At 41.0% G+C, this 22,027-nt stretch overlaps 1 protein-coding gene and 1 long non-coding RNA gene across 5 annotated transcripts in view; one reads left to right on the top strand and one right to left on the bottom strand.

Annotated features, from left to right (window-relative positions):
• Window positions 1-22,027, bottom strand: part of LOC141729327 (uncharacterized) — a 38,492-nt gene that overhangs the window by 14,924 nt on the left and 1,541 nt on the right. Inside the window, exon 2 of the long non-coding RNA XR_012580707.1 lies at window positions 1,067-1,209. This is a non-coding gene — a long non-coding RNA (uncharacterized LOC141729327). The remainder of the gene's footprint in view (window positions 1-1,066; window positions 1,210-22,027) is intronic.
• On the top strand, window positions 11,686-21,069 carry LOC102067706 (alpha-1-antitrypsin). 4 transcript variants are annotated; one of them, XM_005483181.2, is made up of 6 exons: window positions 11,686-11,800; window positions 12,524-12,641; window positions 16,611-17,276; window positions 18,222-18,492; window positions 20,107-20,254; window positions 20,830-21,069. In XM_005483181.2, the coding sequence occupies exons 3-6, from the start codon at window positions 16,628-16,630 to the stop codon at window positions 21,016-21,018; spliced, it is 1,257 nt and encodes a 418-aa protein (XP_005483238.1). In that variant the 5' UTR covers window positions 11,686-11,800; window positions 12,524-12,641; window positions 16,611-16,627; the 3' UTR covers window positions 21,019-21,069. The 4 variants fall into 4 exon arrangements, with proteins under 4 accessions (XP_005483238.1, XP_074398521.1, XP_074398520.1 ...); XM_074542420.1 differs by having other exon boundaries at window positions 12,524-12,623; XM_074542419.1 differs by having other exon boundaries at window positions 11,769-11,800; window positions 12,520-12,641.

A 22,027-nucleotide genomic window follows, 5' to 3' on the forward strand; every position in this document is an offset into this window, starting at 1 on the left:
CTTTTGCCTCTATAGGTCTACCCTGAAAGGGAGAAGTTCTTCTTCCCTAGTTTTTATTTCAAGTAAATGGCATACAATTGCTGAATGGCCTATACAGAATGGAAGCTTTTTCTTCTGGGGTATTTCTCCCTTTGTGCTGTGACATCAAGGTTTACAATTCCCTCAAAGGTGGTAACTTCAGCATGTTGCAGAATTGGTGGGAAGGTGCAGGGTGAATCATCCTTTCAGGATCTTCCCCGGAATGGTAATGTTTAAGGAGCCATTATACTCCAACTGAAATAAGACAATTTCCCTTTCTTCTTACAAGAACAGAGCCTGATAATTCCTACTCCACTATAGAAAACTATAAATCTCCCTTCTTAACTAGTTCAACACTCTGAGGAGTAGTTTAATTGTGAAATAGTAGTGTGTGTGGGGGGGGATTGAGTTCAAGAGAGATTTTGAAAGAATAATGAGAGATTATCTTAAAATAAGTCTGTGAATTAGTGAATAAGGGGTGAAAAATAAAGTAATTGTCTGGCAGTATAAACTGAAATTATCATAATAGGTGAATAAAAAGTGGGAGTTGATTTCTTCATATCAAATAGGAGAAAATAGAGAAGTCAGAGTTTGGAAACAAAAAGAAGCAATCACCAGTGCAGTAATCACAAAGAAAAGCCAGTGAAATCTTCAAAGGGTGAAAAATCTCCTTGGGTCTGAAGGGGTAGAAATGTATTTCTGAAGCCCTGGCAAAAAAAAACCATGTGTGCCTCACATTCTGTTGATTTAGTCATTTTCACAACAGCCTGGCTGCTCCTCCCAGAGGCAGTGGCGGCCTGGGCTTCAGGGGGGTGGCACATGCACACAGAGGTCCCCAAAGCAGTGAGCATCCTCCCGTGGCAGTCAGGATTGGGAACACACAGCTGTGTGTGTCAGATCACACTGTTCAGACAGCTGAACTCCCAATTATTCCTGCACATGGATACCCAGGTTTCCAGTCACATACTGGATCACTCTAATTAACCATTCTGTGTTCTCCTAACAGAGTATCTGATACAAAGCTCTTTACATTGCACTGTGTTCTTACCATCATGGCCAGCAGTCACCCTTCCTTTTCTTCTGGGCTGGTCTTCCCCTGATGGTATCCAAGAGTTTTTACCAGACCCTGCACATAGTTTTGCTCTCTGGGAACTCTGGACTGTTTCCTTATAGTCTTCATCATGCTGAGCCCTATGGGATACAGGAAGCAAAATTCTTAGGGATGTTTTTGAGTGGGCATAGTCAGACTAAGTAACTCTAGCAATAGTCACCCTACTGAAAATCTTCATTTATCAACATACCATTTAGAGCCTTCTTATTTAGCCTTAACTGAAGAGCCTCTTCAGTTAAGGCTAAATAAGAGCCTCAAAGGAGTCATCATGACACCTTTGGCCTACAGGCTTAATTAATCTTAAAACCACAAACTAGGAAGTTGTTCAACACTCTAATAGAAAATAAAACAGGCATGATTTTTTATTTGTGATCAGGTTAGTGTCTGTCATTAAGTTAATTCCAAATACCACATAAAGTATGGCTTCAACTTTGTAATTATTATTTTAATTAATCCTAATATTTCTCTATATTCTCTATTTGGAAATGTAACTGACTGAAATATTCTCTTTCTAGTAATCAGACATGGGGAAGAAAATAAAAGTGACACAGCTTCAAAGGAGAGGTTGATTTTTCAAGCATGAAATGCAATTTAGAAAAGATGTCTCAAGAAGAAATATTGCATCTGTAGCATGCAACTAGCACTATAGCTTGTCAGGATTTATGAAGAAAACAGCTTTATTTGATATGTCTGAATTTGGAGCTATGCTGCCGTTGGCTTTCCTCTGAAGGACTTTGAATCAGAAAAGCAGGGGAAGGAGAGAATTTGCTACATCCTATCAGCCTTTTGCTGGAGAAGTTCTGTGAAAATCCCTTCACCCTTCATTTCTGGCATGAACCTTAGGAGACAGCAAGAAAAAGCAGAGCCATTGGGAACACTCAGTGTTATTTTTGCTCTCTTGTGCTGGCAGGCAACTGTGCCCAGAAGAGCAATGTCACTGCTTGCTCTACAGCTACTGTATAAACTTTATTTACTGTTTAATGTATAACAGTGTGTTCACTGTGTAAGCCTGTTCAAACAATATAAAGACAGCACAAAAAGCAATAAAGGTCAGATGAATGTGATGGGGTCCTTCTGAAAGTGCCATGGATACCATTAGGTTTTAGTAGCTAAAGACATCACAGATTAGTGATCTGTGTCATAGATTAACTCACTCATTTAATTAATTCATGCCCAGCTAAAGCTCATTAGGGCAATGACAAGCTACTCTGTACAAAGAAGCTCTTCTTTATCCAGCTAAGAAGGCAGATGACATTTTCACTACCATAAAGATGATTTTTAAGTTAAACTTTTAAAGAAAGCAATAAAGCAAATACGGATCACTGAACAGAAATTGTAGAAAGGTGTAGTATTTTTGGGAAGGTCTTATTCCCATAATTAGTAGATAACTAGTATATCTACTTCTTTGGTACCCAAATGGCTTCCACAGACTTCAGCTGGTCAGAACAGAGCCATTCATGTAGCATGAAAAAGACCCAGGAAGTCTCATATCAGAAAACCTGAAGGGAGAATCAGGAAACTTAAAAGCAAATCTGCAGCTTCCAATGAATGGGCATTCTACCTCTGGCTAGTTTGGGGCCAGAGTGCAGGGGTCTGAGGGCCATGAAAAAATTTGTGCCAATGTGGAAAATTATGATCAGGGCCTTTTCTGTGAAGCTGACTGAGAAGTGGGGAGGAAAAGGAGGGTTGGAGGGAAAATGGAAATGTTCAAGGGATAAAGGTGCTTGCCACCTCTGGGCCCATTTAACCCTTCTCAGGAAGACCATCTGACATCAGGTAAGGGAGAAGAGAGTTTTCTTCCCCTGGGACATCTTCCTAAGGTTTCTGCTGCAGCTAAAGACTCCTGCCACAGTGCAGCTTTCACCCACTGCCTATCTGCCTGAAGTCACACACTCAGATGCTCCCACTGCTCTTCTTAATACTTCCTCATTGGGTTCAGAGCCACCAGCTAAATCAGTCTTCCTTCTGACCACATCTCCCAGCTCCTTTCTTATACCCAGCTCAGAAGTGTCCATCCTAAAGCCCCATCCTCTTCAGGATGAAAAAGAAAAGCTGCTTAGCAATAATTGCATTTTTTTCTGGAAGAATGATGTACACAAATATTCACTTTCCACTCTCAATTTCTTTCATCATATATCATCTGAATTTCAGATCACAAGCTGAGAAGAAATGAGAACATATGGCATTCCTGGCTGTATATAAATTCATGATGCATACAGGGCACTACCAAGACAAAAGTCTTGATAGATCCCATGATTATTGCATGGGGACACTACTGGTAGCTGCTCCCTCTACTGTTGCTATCTGAACACCTGCAGGTAGCTTCCCATTTTGTGCAATTCCACAAAACCCTTCTCCTGCAGGAATAGCTATCTGCATTTGACCCAGAGTCCTTTACAATCACTTTTGCCTAAAGAAGTTCCTATTCCCAACACCTGTGGAGTAGTGTGCTGACTGGTCAAAACATGGAATATCTAGATAGCTGATCTGCAAATATTAAAGAATAGAGAGAAAATAGAAAAGAACAGATGGAACCCTCACTGGCGTCACAACAAGTCAGAACAAACACATGGAAATTCCTGATGGAGTTCAAGGTGAAAAGGTTGACTTTGTGATATCCTCAATACTTGTAAATAATGCTAGAATGTTGCCCTTTGCAATTATTTCTTACATCTTGTGATTCTGGTGGGGAATAGAGTCCAGGTGAGCAAACAACATCTACAGGAGAAAGAGGGGTTTGTAGCTGACAGGTGAGAAAGTTGCCAGGTAAGAAGGCTCAAGGGGTCCAACATGCTTTTACTACACTGGCAAGGCAGCACTGCATGAATTACAGTTCCACTGGTCCTTCCCTTTCTCTTTGCTCACCACCAACTGTAGGAGCACTACCAGTTGGTTATTGCCAGGGATGAGAGGGGACTATAAAAAAGTGTTATGTTTCATGTCTGAGGGCAAAAAAGGATATGAATTATGTGCTTTAGATACCTACAGGTTTGACACTGCAGTCCATCATCTACAGGCTATCTCTGGTTTCTTGTTGGCTTTCTCCCATTTCAGTTTTACTGGAAATTTCCCTTCTTGATCCTAACCAGAAACACAGCCTTCTTCCTGCACTGTTTTTTTCCAAATGTGAATTTAATTTATTGAGCAAACAACTGCACATTTCACATTACTAGATCACCTGCCTCTGCTTATATTGCCTGAGTCCAAAAGACATGGGGCCTCCTCTGTCCGATTGAGGTGATTGATTTCCATCTCGTAGCTGGGACCAGCTGCTCTCTCACACCCATCAATATTGTTCTGCTTAAACACACCTGAAGATAATGGAAAAACCCCAAAATGCAAATGGGTTTTGTAAGAACACTACTAAAAATATTTCATAGCAATTGATTACTACAATATTACATGCATCAGTTGTGTCAGCTATTTCTTGTACTTCCATGGCATTCAGGAGTTTCAGTCCCCAGAAGCAGGACTCAGCTCTGCTGAAGTGAGTGTGCGTGGGATGGGAGCCTTTCCCCTTGGAGGCAGGCTGGTGCCTGTACACAGTCCTCCACACCCTTCCCTAATTCCCACTGGTCTCATCCCCAGATCTGCTCCTGAGAGAATGAAATGCCATGACAGAGCAGTTCTAACAACTAGTTTCAGATTTGCCCTTTGGATGAAAAACATTGTCAGAAAACCACTTTTCATTTTCTGAGTAAATGAGCTGCAAGTTTCTCCAAGAGATCAGCAGGTTTTGTCTGACCCCAGCTGAAAAGCAGCAAATTACTGAGCTGAGGGAAGTATTGTAAGAGTCAGACAACATTTTAAAGAAGCTTCTAAAATACTGTTCCAGTTCAGAAACTATCCAAATTAAATGCTTTAGTTTTTCATCTAAAAAGTATTTGGGAAGAAACTATTCAGCAGATTCAGCAAAAGCTTCAGAAGTTGCTCTGGGCAATCTGACACAACATGTCTGGATGAAGATGAGTTTTGACAGGAATATTTCACCCTGTCAGAGTCTCTTCCCTCTTCACCATGTAGCTGACCTTCCCCCAACTAGAAATTCTCTTGGCTTTTGTGAAAAAAGAAACACAGGCGATATCTACATTATTTGCTGTTCCTCAGGAATGATTATCTGTCCCTGATCTGGTTAATGTTTATGATAGAGTCTGGGTTTATAACATTGTTCAACAGCTGAAAGGATATGAAGACAGGACAGACTCTGTGCTTTGGAGATATTTGACTAGAGCAGGAATAAATATCTCCAAAAAACAGCCATATTTAGAAATAGCTACTGAGCATCAGATCTTTCACAAACTGAAACCTTCAAAGCCCCAAAACCCTGGCTTTTCCTTTTAGCTTGCCATCTCCAGTCACCTCCATGGCCACCATCTCCCAAAAGCCATGTGAGTTTCTGAGGAGTAATAAAGAAGGTAGAAGTAAAAATAAAACCATACAAGTCTTCTCATTATAAGTAAAGCAAGACTAGCAATGAAACTTGGCATGAAAATGCATTTTTACTGTGTAAGAGATATTCCAAGTCATTTTTCTTCATCAAAAGACACAGGGTAACTCCTGTCTGCTAATATCAGTGCACTATTTGCCCAGATTGGGTTGGATGTATCTGTGTATGCCCAGGTTACTTGTGGTGATGGTCAAGACTTGCTGGGTGTGTTTGCCACATATCCATGATCACCATCATGTAAATAGTTGCAAAGTATACTCAATGTCAGCTAAAAACTGAGCTAAATCAGTGCTGAATTTGCACAACTGTCCATTTAAATATTAGGAAATACAGACATTCATGTGGTACTGCAAACACGTCTCAAGACTCTCTGCACAGATATCTTTATATTTTCCTTTGGGAAAAGCACCTTGTTGAAAAAAATGCTGGGTATTGCTTCTTTCAAGTATATGAATATGTGTGCTTGGAAGTAACATGGAGGCCTCAGAGTTTTACCTCTGGAGAAATATCACATCAAATCACTTCAGTGGAGCAGGACTCCACCAGTCCCATCCTTCACCAAAAAGCAGAGCACTGCCACCTTCATCCTGACATTTCCTAACTGCAGGAGTTTGCAGTTAATGTGTCCCCCTGAGGGGCCTGGCATGTGACAGCCCTGACAAGAATTCCAGGTTTTACCACCTGCAGTGTCCCATTTCTGAGGTGTCTAAGTTCCTAATAACCACTACATATGGAAGATGAGACCAAAAAAAGAGATTCTGGGGGTAAGAAGACAATGCAAATGCTGGAGCAATCAGTCTAACACACAAGAGATGGTAGACTTATGGGATTTAAAATCAAGCTAAATAATGAGCTAGTTTTCCATCTGCTGGGTATTTGTGTTGTCTCCAATTTCTGTAAATCTCCAATTTCCTAGCCATTTCAGAGAAATCTAAAGGTATCTGAGCAGAGGTGATGGGCCTTTGAAGGAGAGATTTGAAAGCAGAAAGCGTTTCCACAGGACATGTACAGAAGTTGATGACCCCTGAGCAGCTTCTAGAGTTTAAATCTCTTATGAACCATATCTCACAGCTCAGGGCAAGAGATGTGCAGACATTTTAAATCTGCAGAAACCCAGGACCTTCCTTGGTGAAAGAAGGAACCATTACTAAAATAAAGATCTAACACTGAGTATGTTCAGATCACATAGTTTTAGAGCATATAAACAACAGGATCACTGAATCTTCCTCTTTGCTATGGTTCTCCACAGGGAGCAATTGCAAACAGACACAGAGAGGAAGGAGATTTCTCCACATGAAAGGTAAAGAACTTTCAACATTCGTTCTGGCTCAAGAAAGAAGAACATAAATCTACTCAATAATAAATGTATATGTGCAAGACGAATGAGTGTGTACTTGAACATTTTCCAAACTGTGTTCTCCTGTGCTAAAGAATTTTATCAGAGATAGCTCTCCCCACTGCAATCATACAGCTTCATCTTGGGAGATGCTTTAGCTTGTCCTAAGAGAAGACAGCAAACAATCAGACTTGTTGAGACACTTGCAGTTATGCTTTTTGCACCCTTAGAAAGTAAATGGAATTAAATCCTAACTTCTTGAGCACCTCCGCTAAGGACACATCTGAAAACTTACCATCTTAACAGACATATGTGAAAGAAAATGGCCATATCAAATATTTCTTTCATATCAACTTTTCAAAGTAGCCCGTTCAAGCTCACCTGTTCCAAGGTTCACCAATTTCCATCTCTCCACCACAAAGGCTACAAAAGTGTATCATTAGCAGGCCTGAATTACAGGCAGGACTAGGGAAATTAAGGCAGCTACATGGATTCCTGCTGAGATTCAGTCAGTACTGGGAAGTGTCAAAGTCTCTGAGGAGGAGAGCACAGTCCTGGGCAGTGCTGCAAGTCTGAGCACAGGCAGCACCATGGAGGGGTGTGAGCCACCTGCCATGGCTGTGGCGTGCTGGAGCACAGCAGATGGGCCAGCAGATTTGTTTGTTCTCGGTGTGCACTTTGTGTGCCTTCCTCTGGCAGAGCCTGTGTCTGGGCAGCCAGGAGGGAGCCTGCCTGCTTCCCTTGTGCTGGATCTGTTGGGGCATGCCTGAGGACCAGGGAGATGACACCTTGCAAAGAGCTGAGTGTTCCACGGAAAAGCCTCTGAACTCATGTGGTGAGAAGCAGAGAGGAGTTTCCCTGCAGGATGAAATTAAAACCTACAGTGTAAGTGGAGACAGGGACTCCTGAGACCATGGTTTCAGAGTCATTTCTTGTTAGAAAAGTAGAATGATTTATGTTGGAAGGCACCTCCAATGCTGGAAGGTCATCCAATCCCACCACCTGCTCACAGCAGCACCAGCCTGGAATCTAGCTCAGGTTGCTCAGGGCCATGTCCAGCAGGTTTTGGATGTCTTCAAGGACAGCAGTTTCATGGCCTCATACAGAGAAGTGTCCTTGTATTTCACCTCCCTGTGAACACTCCTCTCCATAGATCTCATTGGTGTTTCCCTTGCTGCAGCTTGCATCCCACAACTTGCTTCTACCACTGAGCACCTCTGGCTCCATCTGCTCTTTAGCATAGCCCATTATGTGGGAGAGGACAGCAAGTGCAGTCTCTCCCTTAGCCTTCCCTTCTCCAGGCTGGAAAAGACCTGTTCATCCAGCCTCTCCTCACTTGTCCTGGGCTCCAGCCCCCAGAGCCCATCAGCCATCCTGGAGAGATGGCACAGATGCAGGGGGATGAGACATCTCTGGCAGCAGCATCCTGTACTTTGGTCAGGGTAAAGTAACTGTGCACCTCAGCCTAAGAGAAGGAAGCAGACTCCAAACCAGATTTTGGAAGTGATAGAACATAACTCTCCTCAGGACCCAGAAGGTCTTGACTGCATTGCAGAAAGGAACTGATGATGGACTGGCAATAAGGGAAGGGCCTCACTGCAGGAGCTCAGGGGACAGTACCACATGTGCCTTCCCTCACTGGAGCTAGAATTCTTGTCTGAGCAAGACATTCCCCCTTGGAGTGAGCCCAGACCTACTCTGTGGGGGCAAGACCAATGCACAGCATAAAAGCAAAGAAGGAGGAATTTGAAGGTGAAGGCCTGCTGTATTCTCACTTGGAAGCACTGGAGAGGGCACTTGACACAATTGCACCTGATCTGTATTGGCACCAGTTCCAGCAGGTCACTACTGACCTGTTTCATGTGACCACGAGTGCCTTTCCTCCTGAAACACAGAGCTCCAGAAATTTAATCTAGCCTGGCAGGGCAGAGTGGGATGCAGCTTTCACCAGCTCCATGCTGACATTTACTCTCAGAACTCTCATAGGAGGGACTCTGTGCTCTCTGTACTCCAGAGGGCATCAGCAGAACAGCAACAACCCATTGTGTTTTTAAATGGCTTTTAGAGAAATTAGTCAAATATTTTAAAAATATGAAAGTGTTTCTCTACTAGAGAAGCAAGATACAGTTATTCTAATTTACATAATTAAGTCTTTTTGGACTACAGTCAACCTGATTTCAAGGGAATTCATACTGGATGACTCCAGTTAATGTTGTCAATTCACTAAAAAATGATACAGTATTATTAAGATCTTATACTACTACTACTACTACTACTACTACTACTACTACTACTACTACTACTACTACTAATAATAATAATAGTAATAGTAATAATAATAATAATAATAATAATAATAATAATAATAATAATAATAATAATAATAATAATTTAAAACTCCAGAGTAACTTACTGTTCAAAGTAATAAGACACCCAATATTGGAGACCAAGAGTACCAAATTGAAGGATTGCTGTCTTTCAGAATGCCAAAGCAGTGGCTGTATAATCTTACTGCCTGCATAAAAAAAAGAGCTACAAGTTCCTATGCAACAAATTCTGATATCAAATATTGAAAGAGAGTCTCAGTAAATTTCAGGATGGCTTACATGGTTGGATGAAACTGTTATATAGATGAGGAAAAAGAAAACAGATATCACATTGGATATAACATTGGAGATTGATATAGATTAGATTTTATTTACTTCATTTTCCATCTTGCACTCCCACGCAAATTTCAGCAGATGAATGGCACTTCCAATTGCAAGAATAAATTGCTCTTAAATAAAGTCATATTAAGTTGATTTGGTTTTCCTTCACTTTTTTTTTTTTTTTTTGGCAACTTTACTCATAGCTGAACTTTTGTGCTCTCATTTTTCTCTCAGTGTGTTACTCATCTTCAGTCTGAATATGTTTTAGGTAGCTTCTGTAAGCTGAGAAGCTATTGTTCATTTGTTTACAGAAAAACAGGCTACATGTGCCTAGCTGCTTTTTTCAGTCTGTAAACAATTCAAACACATTTGCTAGCAGTCTGGATCAAAACTTCTATTGAACTATTATGCTTACCTTTGCACAGGTAAGAGATAGGAAAGTAAGCCAGGAAGGAAAGGATTGGCAGAAGCTCCAAGAGCCCTAAATGCACAGAACCTTCCATGCTGTACCTTTTGGTAGTTTCACATGTGCAGGCATACAGGCTGGAAAAGAGGAGAAGAAATGCTTCCATACATTGCTAACCCCTGAGGAATGGCCCAGAGGAAAATATTTATCCTGTAATTGTAAAGCTTTTCTTTCTGAAAGATTCCTTCTCTAACATGCACTACAAGAAAAGGCATTTTCTTTACAAGAAGGACATTGAGGTGCTTCAGTGTGTCCAGAGAAAGGCAACAGAGCTGGTGAAGGGTCTGGAGCACAAGTTTTAGGAGGAGCAGCTGGAGGAGCTAGGGTTATTTATTCTGGGGAAAAGGAGGCTCAGGGAAGACCAAATCACATTCCAGAACCGCCTGAAAGGAAGTTGCATCAAGGTGGGTGTTGTTCTCTTCTCTCAAGTAACAAGTGACAGAAAAACAGGAAATGGCCTCAAGTTGTGCCAGGACACATTCAGATTGGATATTCAAAAAAATTCCTTCACCAAAAGGAATATGAACACTGGAACAGGCTGCCCAGGGAAGTGGTGGCATTACCATCCTTGAGGTATTTAACAGACATGTAGATCTGGTCCTTAACTACAAGGTTTAGTATGGAGCTCTCCGTGCTGGGTTAATGGTTGGACTGGATGGTCTTGGATTTATTTACCAACCTAAATGATTCCATGATGTATAGCACCTTTCCTCCTTGAATCCCCTACCTCTCAAGGGGATGATCCTCCTGGTGGAAGGTGCTCACTGGGGCACTGACCTGTGAGTTTTCCAAGCCCTCAGTCATACCCACATTAGCACAAGCCCCTGTGGCTGCTGCAGGAGCACACCCTCACAGGGGGTCATGTAAAACACGGGTGGCCTGACCATAGGGTCCAGCTCTGTGTGAGAGCAGGCTCTGGTGTCCTGCCTGCCCTTCCCTGTCTGCCTTTCGGCAGTGCTGGCACTTTGTGCCAGCCCCCACTGTGAGTACAAGGCAACAGCTTGTCAGTCAATCCATTGCTGCTTGAGGCATCAGGTGACACCACTGTGGCTGAGGTGCTGAGTGCCACAGGGTCCTGGATGCACATCTCTGCCACCATCCTGCCATCCCTACAGCAACCCCCAGCCACTACAAACATCAGTGCTGCAGCTTTAACTTTAAAAGAGATGTCCCCAGAAATTGGCCCCTATTAATGGCAATGTAGGTAATTAAGAAATAGTGTACCATTTAAAACAAATATGCCAAATAAAAACTATTAAAAGTCTGGTATAGAGGAAGCAAAATACCTCACTGAAAAATAAAAATAAAATATAAAATAAAAAATAAATTGATATCTGGCTGCAGCATGCATCCACAGCTGTCTTTTCCTTAGGCTCATGTCTAGTATTAGGTATATGTTTCATTTCACTGACTTCAGTTACTTCTACTGTATGAACTCATGCAGTTTACAGAAGTTAATGATGCTTGTGAAGCATTTCCCAGAGTGAGTAGCTAGATTCCCATTAGGAGGATGTGTAGAAATGCAGGCAATTCTTAGGACTGTTCTAAGAAAAGGCCAGGTCTGGCCATGCATATACAGCAAAAATCAGGTGCCTGCCCAGAAAAATTGTCTTCACTGTTTACTCGGCACCATTCCTAAAGTAATAGCACTTGTCTGTCCTGGTTAATGTTTTCTAGAGGACGTTTTGCTTTCATAATGCTATTCAACTGTATAAATAAGAGAGGGAGCTGCAGAGTAGTCCTGGTGAAGACAGCAGGATCCTAGGGAGCTGCTGTAAGTAGTGATTTTTTTTTTGCTTCCTATAGAGACTTTAAAAGTGTCTCCTCTTGTTGAAGGCAATCCATTTTAAATCTTTTCTAGGGTTGTATCTTATACTGAAATCTGTTCTGTATAATGAGGTTTTTATTGTGGCACCTGGATATAAAGGACATAGGCATCACAACTGAGGGAATGAGGTGCCCACACATTGTCAGGTCATTGGAGGAAGAATTGAGAATCTAAAAGCAGAGCAGTGTCTTGTCAGAAAGCAAGGTGGTCTCTGGAGCCAAGAATTCCTAAAAGGGGGACTTTCCCTGATGCACCTCCTGCTAGAAATAGGCCCTGATTCATTAAAAGTCTGAAGATGGGTGCTTAGAACTTTTTTTAATATATTTGTGGGTTTTTTTAAGTAATTCTGGTGATTTTTATACTGAAGGTCTACAAGAAATACCATCGCTTAAGGAATGGTGTATCTAATGTCTACTTCTGTTTTAGATTGAGGTAATCATCAGGCCCATTGAGAGGGAAGTGGAGAAATTGGTGATTTTCACATGTTCAGAAGATCACAAGGAGGTCAACATGCAATGAGCCAGAAACCAGCCTGTGGTTAGGTGTACACAGGAATGTAGAAACTGAGAACCTGGTCTGATCTGTTCTTGCAGAGAGAAGAGAATCCCCTCTATCCTTACCACTGCACTCATTCTTTTTTGTCTACTTTTTTTATTCTCTTGGAGTCAGTGATGCTTCATCCCTGAGTGTGTGCAGTGACTCTGGTTCAACAGCAAACACTCATGGTGGCCTGGTAGAAGAGTGAGAGCTCATGTTCACCTGTTTCCAGGTAAAAGGAGTCTTGGAGGTGAGTGATGCCACTTTCTGGGTGAGTTCTCCAATGCTCAGCTGGCTCACAGAAGATAGAAAAAACACAAAACAGCCCTGGGAATGAACAGTCACATGCATTTCTAAAGGATTGTGTAAACTAGGCAACTAGGTTTCCACATTTCTGCTGCAAAAGGAATTACTTTTAATGAAATATTCATAGTGGTTGGATTCTCTGAACAGTCCAATGGGCTTGGCTTGTGTTTGCAATCTCCTCAGGGCCTCAGGCATAGAGGTATCAAAACGCTGAAAAACAAGAGAAGTGAATGTCTAGATGATCATCTGGAACAGGCCCTGAACCTGTTCAGGTGCATATGATTAAATAAGCAGAGCGTTCTGGCCAGCCAGGAAGGCTCAGGTGAGTTTCTGGTGCTCCTTTGAATAGGTGGCCCTGGACCTATAAAGCCTGGACCTATGAAGCTTTATCACTTCAGAAGCCTGGCCAGGTTTCTGAGGTTATGGTCTTACACACAGATCTGGCTAGTCAAGTCTTTCTTTTGTGATTTTTTTTTTTTGTGTGTGTGTGTGCTTGGGTGATTCTTTTTACAAGTCTCTAAATAGCTGATATTTAGTTCAGCAGACACCACTGGTGGTTGTGGTGCTGTGACTTGATGTGTCTGGTGCCCCCACAGTGCTTTCGAGAAACAAATTTCTCAGATTTCCTTCTTCAGAAACAATCAGGAGGGAAGCAGCACCATCTGGTGAGCAAAGAGCTTTTCTATTTATGCCTTCATATGTTTTTGAGTAGGGCAAATTTTCATGTTGCCTGAAATTAGATTATCAGTGAGGACCCCTTATGGGAGTAGCATGGGATGAATATTCATTTCCTGGAATATTACATGGCAGTCTAAAGGCATAAAGTTGTCTCCAGAACCTCTTCAATCATAGGGAAAGAAATCAGTCCTAAAATGGAAAAATACCTATATCCATAAAGAAGCAAGTTCTGTCAGTCAGAAAACTCAGTCCAGCCCACTCCCAGGTTTTCTGGTGGAATTATTCTAAGGTAACTTTAGCTATTCCCAGTGTTCTCCATTTTCTTTCTGAGTTGCATGGTAGGGCATATTGTGCTAGGGAAGAAGTAATATATTCAGCAAATGTTATCATCAAGTCTATTACAGATAAATTGCTGCAAACACTGTCTTCCAATTGCTGGTATGCTCTTGTATCATTGTCTGGTTTAATTGAAAGCTCTTCTTTAAAGACACCTATTCTTGAACACCACAAATAAACTGTCATTGTGTAACACACACAAAGAAAAGAGGCAGAGGTTCACAGGTTTCCTTCCAGGCTATTCAACAAGTCAGACTAGATTTGGAACTAGAATTGAAGTGCTTTTCACTCCTACTGCCATGTTGATGGATAAACTGGGTTTTTTTCCTGGAAATCATAAAAGTAAAGGTCTTAAAGAGCTTTCTGCAAACTTAACTCCTCCTGTCTGGAAATTTCCTAAAGGCTTTACAGCACAGGCTCTCAGCCCTTTGCTTTTTAATAAATCATTAGCAACTGTGCTCCATAGGAAAATCCATCAGTCTCTAAGACCATATGAGAATCTGCATCTTCAGTTTCCTGCTGAAATGGTCTATTGTCAATTTGTCAGTGGTTGATCACTTGCTAACCCAGAAGCCACAATAACATGAAATGAAATAGTAAGTATCAAATATGAAATAACAATCCACAATTCATATTCTGAAGGTTGAGAGGGTGCAAATCTTATTATAAAAGTACCTTTAGGTTTCAAAACAGGGACTAATGAAGAGGACCACTTGTATCTTGAAAGCTTTAACAACAAAAAAAGACCTCTACAAAATACAGCTGCTAAGTCTTTCATAATCTTATGCCTTTAAAACAAACCATTATCAAGATTTTTTGTGAGGTCTGACTCATGAGTCTTGACTGTTTGTGATTGGCCAGTACTGAGTAACAGATGGATGATTCAGATTGTATTTAATTATCTGTGAATTCAGAACTGTAATAAAATGAAATTAATTCCATGAAAGTACATAAATTAACCACAAAATGTGAACATGTTGTAACTACATGGAGAAAAAAATATCAGGATAAGGAAAATTGCCTTCAGAGAACTGTAATTAATATTTTACAGAATCCTTACAGCAAAACCATTCTATATCCTTTCACCATCATTTTAAGGTCAAGCCAGTTAAAATCCTTTTGTGCTTTGCATTCCAAATAAATAGAACTGACATTCTGAGGCATATAGAAAAGCCAAACTATCAGGTGTCATATTTTGTAATAAATATTAATTGTGATGAGATAGAGAACAGGTGGCAACTTATGTTTAAAATGAAATGTTTCTCTTTTTTGGAATTCATGTTCTTCTTAATAAATTATGACTGCAGCTGAGTAAATAGTTCATAGTAAATAATTTATCCACAGGCAGCTTCTGAATCAGCCTGCTGGGTATGTGGAAATAGATTAGGCTTAGCTCTGATGCTTTTGTTTGGGAGTTGATTTGTCTTCAAAGTCTGACTAATACACTGGCTCACTGATAATAGTTCTTAAAACTCAGAACTGGAGCTCTTGTGTTGAGATACAACTATCTAGATACATCAAGAATTATTTCAATGTCAAAATCAGAAGAGATCAAACTATAACTTAAAACTACTGTGTACAGTAATTGAAAATGTAGCTACCAAGAACCCAACCATTACAGTTCTTACACTTGTCAGTAATGCTGTTATTGCAACTAAGCCTGCTTTTTAAAATTACTTATAACAAACATGTAAATGTTTGAATATTTGATTATAGCTTGAAAATGTCTTGTTGTTCTCATGAGTCTATCTGTAAGTAGATATTCAACTACTAATATAAATTGCTCCCTCTGATGATGTAGAGAAAGCAGGACCATAAGCATAGCACTTTTTGATGAGGCTCTTAAGTTGAGTCATGCCAGAGATGAAAGGTGCAATTGGTGTAATATGTCTCTCTGTGCACAATTTTAGCAAATCTGGCTCATTATCTCCTCAAACCCTGTGCAACTCTTGCACCATTTCTTTGCCCTAGATTCCTCCTCAGAAATGAGGCCTATTGGGACATTCACACCCCATTTCCAAGGTCTCTTTTTAAGCACTTATAGAGTGCAGAGTATCAGCTCTGCAATGAAACGTGGCTACCACAGCCAAGTGTAACAAATTGATAAACGTTTCACCCTTTGACCAGCGGAGCAGCTGATAAAAATAAGGCCTTGTTCTTTGTTAATGGCATTGACTGCTTCTGCTGTGCTGAATATGAACCCACTCCAACAGTTTTGTGTAAGAGACAGCACGTTGTTTCAGGTTCTTATTTAAAATATTACATTTTTTCTATTCAGCAAAAAACTCACCTATTCCTTAGAGAGGTAGGTGTTTATATGTGGTTTGCTACTGAAGAAGAGCCCCCATTATTTGTCCTTTCTTTAAATGGGATACCTTATCAACCTGACCAAAAGTTTATTTAAAGATCCTCTGCCTGCCTGTTTGCTCAGATTCTGTTTCCATGTAGCTACTGATTGCTGCTCACTTGCATGAATTTCCTCTTTCTCCCCTAAGTCACAAGATACCAGACTTCTTCTATGATGAAATTTTAAGAAGTTATTCAGACCATTAATGTCAAAAGCAGAGTTGCACCACAGCCTTCCAGCAATTAGCCAAGAGGTGTTTTGTGATGGGACATGCTCCATTCTCCAGCCTGCTGAGGGTGCTGTGTATTCAACTAATCCATGCTGAATTTTGTCTTTGCAGGTATTTAGGGTGGGGGTGGCAGAAAGACTTGGCGGAGACTTGCCAGGAGGCCTGGGAAAATTAAAAAAAATTCTGGCAAGAATTGGAGATCATGGAAACTGAGGACAAAAGAAAGAGATAAGACTTTTTGATTCAGTGGTAATGAGAGAATAACTCTTTCTACTTAATTAATTATTTACCTCAGTAACATCATGTCCTTTTTTTTCCTGTAGGATTTTAATACAAGAACATGAAGACCACATTCTACCTAAGTTTGCTGCTGGCTGGGTTTCACACTGTTGCCCACAGTCAGCTCCCACCCAGTGACCACAATGGACATGACCCAAATGACCCTAAACACCACATACATCATGGAGGTGAAGCGATGGCTTGCCTCAGACTTGTGCCCAACAACGCTGACTTTGCATTCCAGTTTTTTAGGGAGGTGGCACAGGAGGCACCAAATAAGAACATTTTCTTCTCTCCTGTGAGCATCTCCACTGCCTTTGCAGTGCTGGCCCTCGGGGCCAGATCAGCCACAAAGTCTCAGATCCTGGAAGGACTCGCCTTCAACCTTACAGAGATTCAGGAGAAAGAGATACATGAAGGTTTTCACAACCTAATCCACATGCTGAACCATCCTGAGGGTGGAGTCCAGCTCAACATGGGGAATGCCATCTTTGTAACAGAGAAGCTGAAACTCCTAAAAACATTTTCAGATGATGCTAAGGCTCTGTATCAGCTGGATGCTTTTACAACTGACTTTAACAAACCCACAGAAGCTGAAAAGCAGATCAATGATTATACAGAGAAGAAAACACATGGGAAAATTACTAATTTGGTCAAGGACATGGACCCACAAACTGTAATGCTTCTGGCTAGCTTTGTTTTCTTTAAAGGTAAGTCTCCTCTAGGGTTCACATTCTCACTATTCATTCTTATCAACAAATCTAATGTTACCTACCTCAACTGAAAACTGGTCTGGGGAAAATTTCCAATGCTCCTTGCTGAAGGCCAGAAGATCCCCTAATGGCACAATGGAGGTGATGGAGGGGAAACAGGAGGCAGATAATGGGCAGGCAGCTGGAGGCCATATAGTCTTGTTTCTCTTTGTGACACTCCAGGAGCTCTGTTCCAAGCCACAGCCTCCCATGCAGCCTGAGCTGGTGTTCCTGGGTTTAACTGTAACTCCAATTGTCCCATATTCTTCTCATTTTCAGTGAAGGCACTTAGACTCATATATGACCTCTTTTTAAATAATGCATGATTCAATAGCCTAATTTACTACATAGTCCTTTTTTCCCCCTATCAGAGTCCTTTATACAGGCACACTAACATCTATATATGGGAGAAGCTAGTGACAAATGGGGGGGGAACATTTTAAGGAACAAAGCAGAAACAATGTGCATTTCTGATGTGGGTTAGATGTGTCCTTAAGCCCGACATAACACCAGTCAGATATGAGACTGTACAATATTTTATCTACAAATATGATTAAAGTCAATAGAAATTAATTGCATGCAGTATATGAGTACATAGATGATGTTTACAGAAAGCCCACATAGATTTCCTGAACAGAAAAGCCATGGTAGGTACAGAAAACCCCACCTAATTATTTCATTACTGGCATCTGAAACATAAATTGAAAGTAGAATACAATGCACTTTTTTGAACAGGTAAAAGATCCTTGCATTAATGTGATACACATTCTAAAGTGTCACATTTGAAAATTCAGTATTTAATGCATGGAGAAACAGGTGAATATTATTACTAGCTATAAAAAACTTAGACTATGATGAGATAAAACATTGGATATTCAGTTAAATTCTCCTTCTCTGTATCAGGTAGCTGGGAAAAGCCTTTCAAAGCAGAGCATACTGAAGAAAGGGAGTTCTTTGTGGATGCTGAAACAACTGTGAAAGTCCCTATGATGTACCAGATGGGCAGATTTGACTTCTACTTTGATGAGGAGCTGTCATGCACTGTGGTACGGCTGCATTATAATGGCAGTGCTACTGCATTTCTGGTTCTGCCTGCAAAAGGGGAAATGAAGAGTTTAGAGCAAACTCTGGACAAGGAAACCATCCAGAAATGGTCAGACCATCTCTTCCAGAGGTAATCTCCTGCCAGTCAGCTGTAGTGGCACCTAATTTATAGTATTTTTTCTTTTTGGGGAATGCAAACACTGTGATTGTGGTGATTCTGGGAACTGAGTGGGTTATTTTTGGCTCGTGCGCCCTAGTTGTAAAAATCTTGCAGCTAGTTGGTATTTAACTATTCTTTTGTTGGTGGAAGAGTGACTTGCTGCTCTCCCAACCAGAGCAGAGACCATCCTATCCCTCTCTAAGGAACAGCAAGCATATATTGGTGTTTCTAAAATACTCCATGGACTGAAAGGAATGGTTGCAATTTTAAGTCAAATCTTCCATACTGAGATTTCAGCTAGTGGGTTTTCCTCTCTTATGTCACTCTTATGGGACTCAGACATAAGTCTGAACCCTAAATAAAGCATAACTTACACAGTTTCTAGTAGTGCTTACAGGCATGATATGTCCTACACAATTATCTTGCAGCATTCAGTTGTTGTTAGAAATTAAGTGATTAATTGTGGGTGTCCTGATTTTCTGGCATTTTGTTTTGAAACTATAAATATCTAATGAGTTTCTGTTAGCTTCAACCATTGACACCAACATCAGCTAATGCATTTTACAACCTTGTTTGTCTGGGAGAGATCTTAGCAACAGTAGATGAGTAATATCAAGTTAATACATGCTTAATTTACCAAGCTCTGCCCTAATTCACAATTAATAAGGCTGTGCAGTTCACACCCATCTATCTCAGTGCATCATCACAGAAATACCAGCACAGTTAGTAAAAACATAATGGGTAGCAAACTGAATATGAGCTAATAATGTGATACCTCAAATATCAAAATTAGAATGTATCATTCTCAGCTGCAATATCAGAAAAACCCTTATCTAAATGAATTTGTGGTGCAAGGTCATTGAGGATGAATATAGGAATAAGTTCTCTGTGGAAGAAACTGTGAGAACCAAATGGCAATTTCTGTTTTACTGTTCTGTTGCAAAGCAGCAAAAGACTTGAGCTACCTAAAGGGTAATCACTGCTGTGGGTGACTGAGGACCCCTGGACAGGGTGTGAAAAGAAACCCAAGAGAAATCACACTGAGCAGGAGCTGCCTGCAGACAGCTCACAGTCAAAGGCAAACTTGATCATGGCCAGCCCAGAGGAGGAAGACAATTAGAGGACATGGAATCCAAATGTGCAGGGAGCAGACCTTTCCTGGGGACATGCCAAATGCCCCAGTTATGCCAAAAATACTTATTTGATTTGAAATGCTGGGATTTGCCACGCTTCTCCCCAGGCAGGACTTCTTTTCAGCTCTCCACCTTCCTGAGCATTATGGGCTATCCTTTATCTCTGCCTGTAAAGAGGGGCTCTTGCTACTGTTCTACTTAGCAGAGTGCTCTCAGATTTCCTGGAAAAAACACCAGATAAATAGTATTATGATTGCTATTTTTATTATTAAGTATGATAGTTCTTCTATCACCATGAGAAGCACCAGCAATTGAATTGCTGCTCACTGTACATTCAGGGTCCAAACCCCTGGGACTTGATGCTCATGGGAATTAAACAGATTTCTCACCATCCTTTATATTGCTGAAAAATCCTTCTCACCACGCTTTGTGTTTCTCTTCTACCTAACAGATCTATGAACCTCTATTTCCCCAAATTTTCTATTTCTGGGAGCTATGAAATAAGTAACACCCTTAGGAAGATGGGAATTGTGGATGTGTTCACCGACCAGGCAGATCTCTCTGGCATCACTGGCGCCCCAGATCTGAAGGTTTCCAAAGTAAGTATTTTCCATTCATGCAGGAAAACCCATCAGTGGTAGCATCCAGGAACACCAGGTATATACAGCTTCCAGATTCCCACCTTGCCTGCAGCTGGGTCACCCAGGCCTCAGCCTGCAAGCTACAAAAGGAGATTGGCCCTTGGTGACACTGGAGATCAGATTAGATTGCTGCTTGTCTGTTTTTTACCAAGAATAGTATTGGCCAAAATATTTTTGGGCAGTATCTGAAACATGAGAGGAGCATCAACCCCTGACTCCTCAAGGAAAACCACCAATGCTCCCAGGCACAGCACAACCTGTCCTTCTCACCCTGCAGACTCAGTTTTGGAGGCACAGACACACAATTACAGGTGGAGCTCTATCCTTCATCCAGTATTTTGGACTTTTTTTAGGAGATTTCCATAGCCCCATCCTAACCCTCATTTAAGCAGCCATGATCACAACAATAGAGTCTTCTGTCTCTACTCACTTCTCAGTGGATCCCCCAAAGCAGAGCTGCTTTAAAAGGACTCTGAATAATTTCTCAAGGGGCTGTTGACTGCCCAGAGTGACTCTATTTTCTTTTTTCCTAGGTTGTCCACAAGGCTTCTCTGGATGTTGATGAGAAAGGTACTGAGGCAGCAGCAGCAACTGCTGTTGAAATAATGCCAATGTCTCTTCCTCCAACCATTGAATTCAGCCACCCCTTCCTCATGCTGATTTTTGACAGAGATACAAACAGTACACTCTTCATAGGAAAAATAGTCAACCCAACTAGTTGAAGTGACATATGAATTTTGTTTGCTACTACTAATTAAAGATTTGAAAATGCATGACATGATTTATTTCCATTTGTACCAGCTCATATATCGTTCTTTGTTAGTAACAGTTTTTATTTTTATGTCATCAAAATCTATTAGTATTGACCATGACATTTCATGAAGAGGAAGGAAGAAATTGTTTTAAATTCAGCTAGAAAATAATGCCTTTTTTACCTGACTGAAAGACAAGGAAAGACCTAAGCTTTGCCAGCATTTGGAAAGAAATGTTTATATTACAATGGAAGACTCCTGTTTAATGCAAGGTAGTCAGAGGTAAAATTATGAACATTCTTGCAAACTAAGCAGAAGTGGTTGCAATTTACCATAAGTAAATCTGAGATGGGAACACTTCGATCAACACTGCAGGGTCACAGAAACCTGAAGCTCCTAATGGAGACAGCACTGGGAATGTGAAAAGCTGCCCTCAACAGCCTTCTGTGCCAAAAACCTTTTATCATTCTTAGTAGCAATCTAGCAGCAAATTTTCCAGAGTTTCTGCAGCTTAAAAGAGAGCAGGAGGATCAATCTGCCTTGAATCTGATTTTCACCACGTGTTACCAATTTGACAGATTTAGATGGAGTTACTGGCTCCTCACATATGTATCCATCAGTGGTGAGGAGGAGGGTGAAGCTGAATGGGAAGGTGAGGTATTTGGATGGCAGTAACTCAAGCATACTGTCAGCAGAGATTTGTGGAAAACCTAAAAGGAGACTCTGGGAAATTAGAGATCTTTCAAATGCTTTTGTCCTTTCACAGCTAAAGATGTGAGTCAGGAGCATGCAATAAGCAAATCATCTGACCCAGGTGGGGGTGTCAGGCACCTAGGCAGAACATAGGGCAGCTTGGAGGCTGGCTGGGAACCACCTTCAATGGACTTGCTTTGGTAACTGGTATTGGAGGGAGTACAATTGGCTCTGTTTCCCTAAAGTTGTGGGGTTTGGGAAGAAATGAAATGGTGTCATGTCATTG

This window comes from Zonotrichia albicollis, chromosome 6 (assembly GCF_047830755.1).
Source record: "Zonotrichia albicollis isolate bZonAlb1 chromosome 6, bZonAlb1.hap1, whole genome shotgun sequence".
Taxonomy (NCBI): domain Eukaryota; kingdom Metazoa; phylum Chordata; class Aves; order Passeriformes; family Passerellidae; genus Zonotrichia; species Zonotrichia albicollis.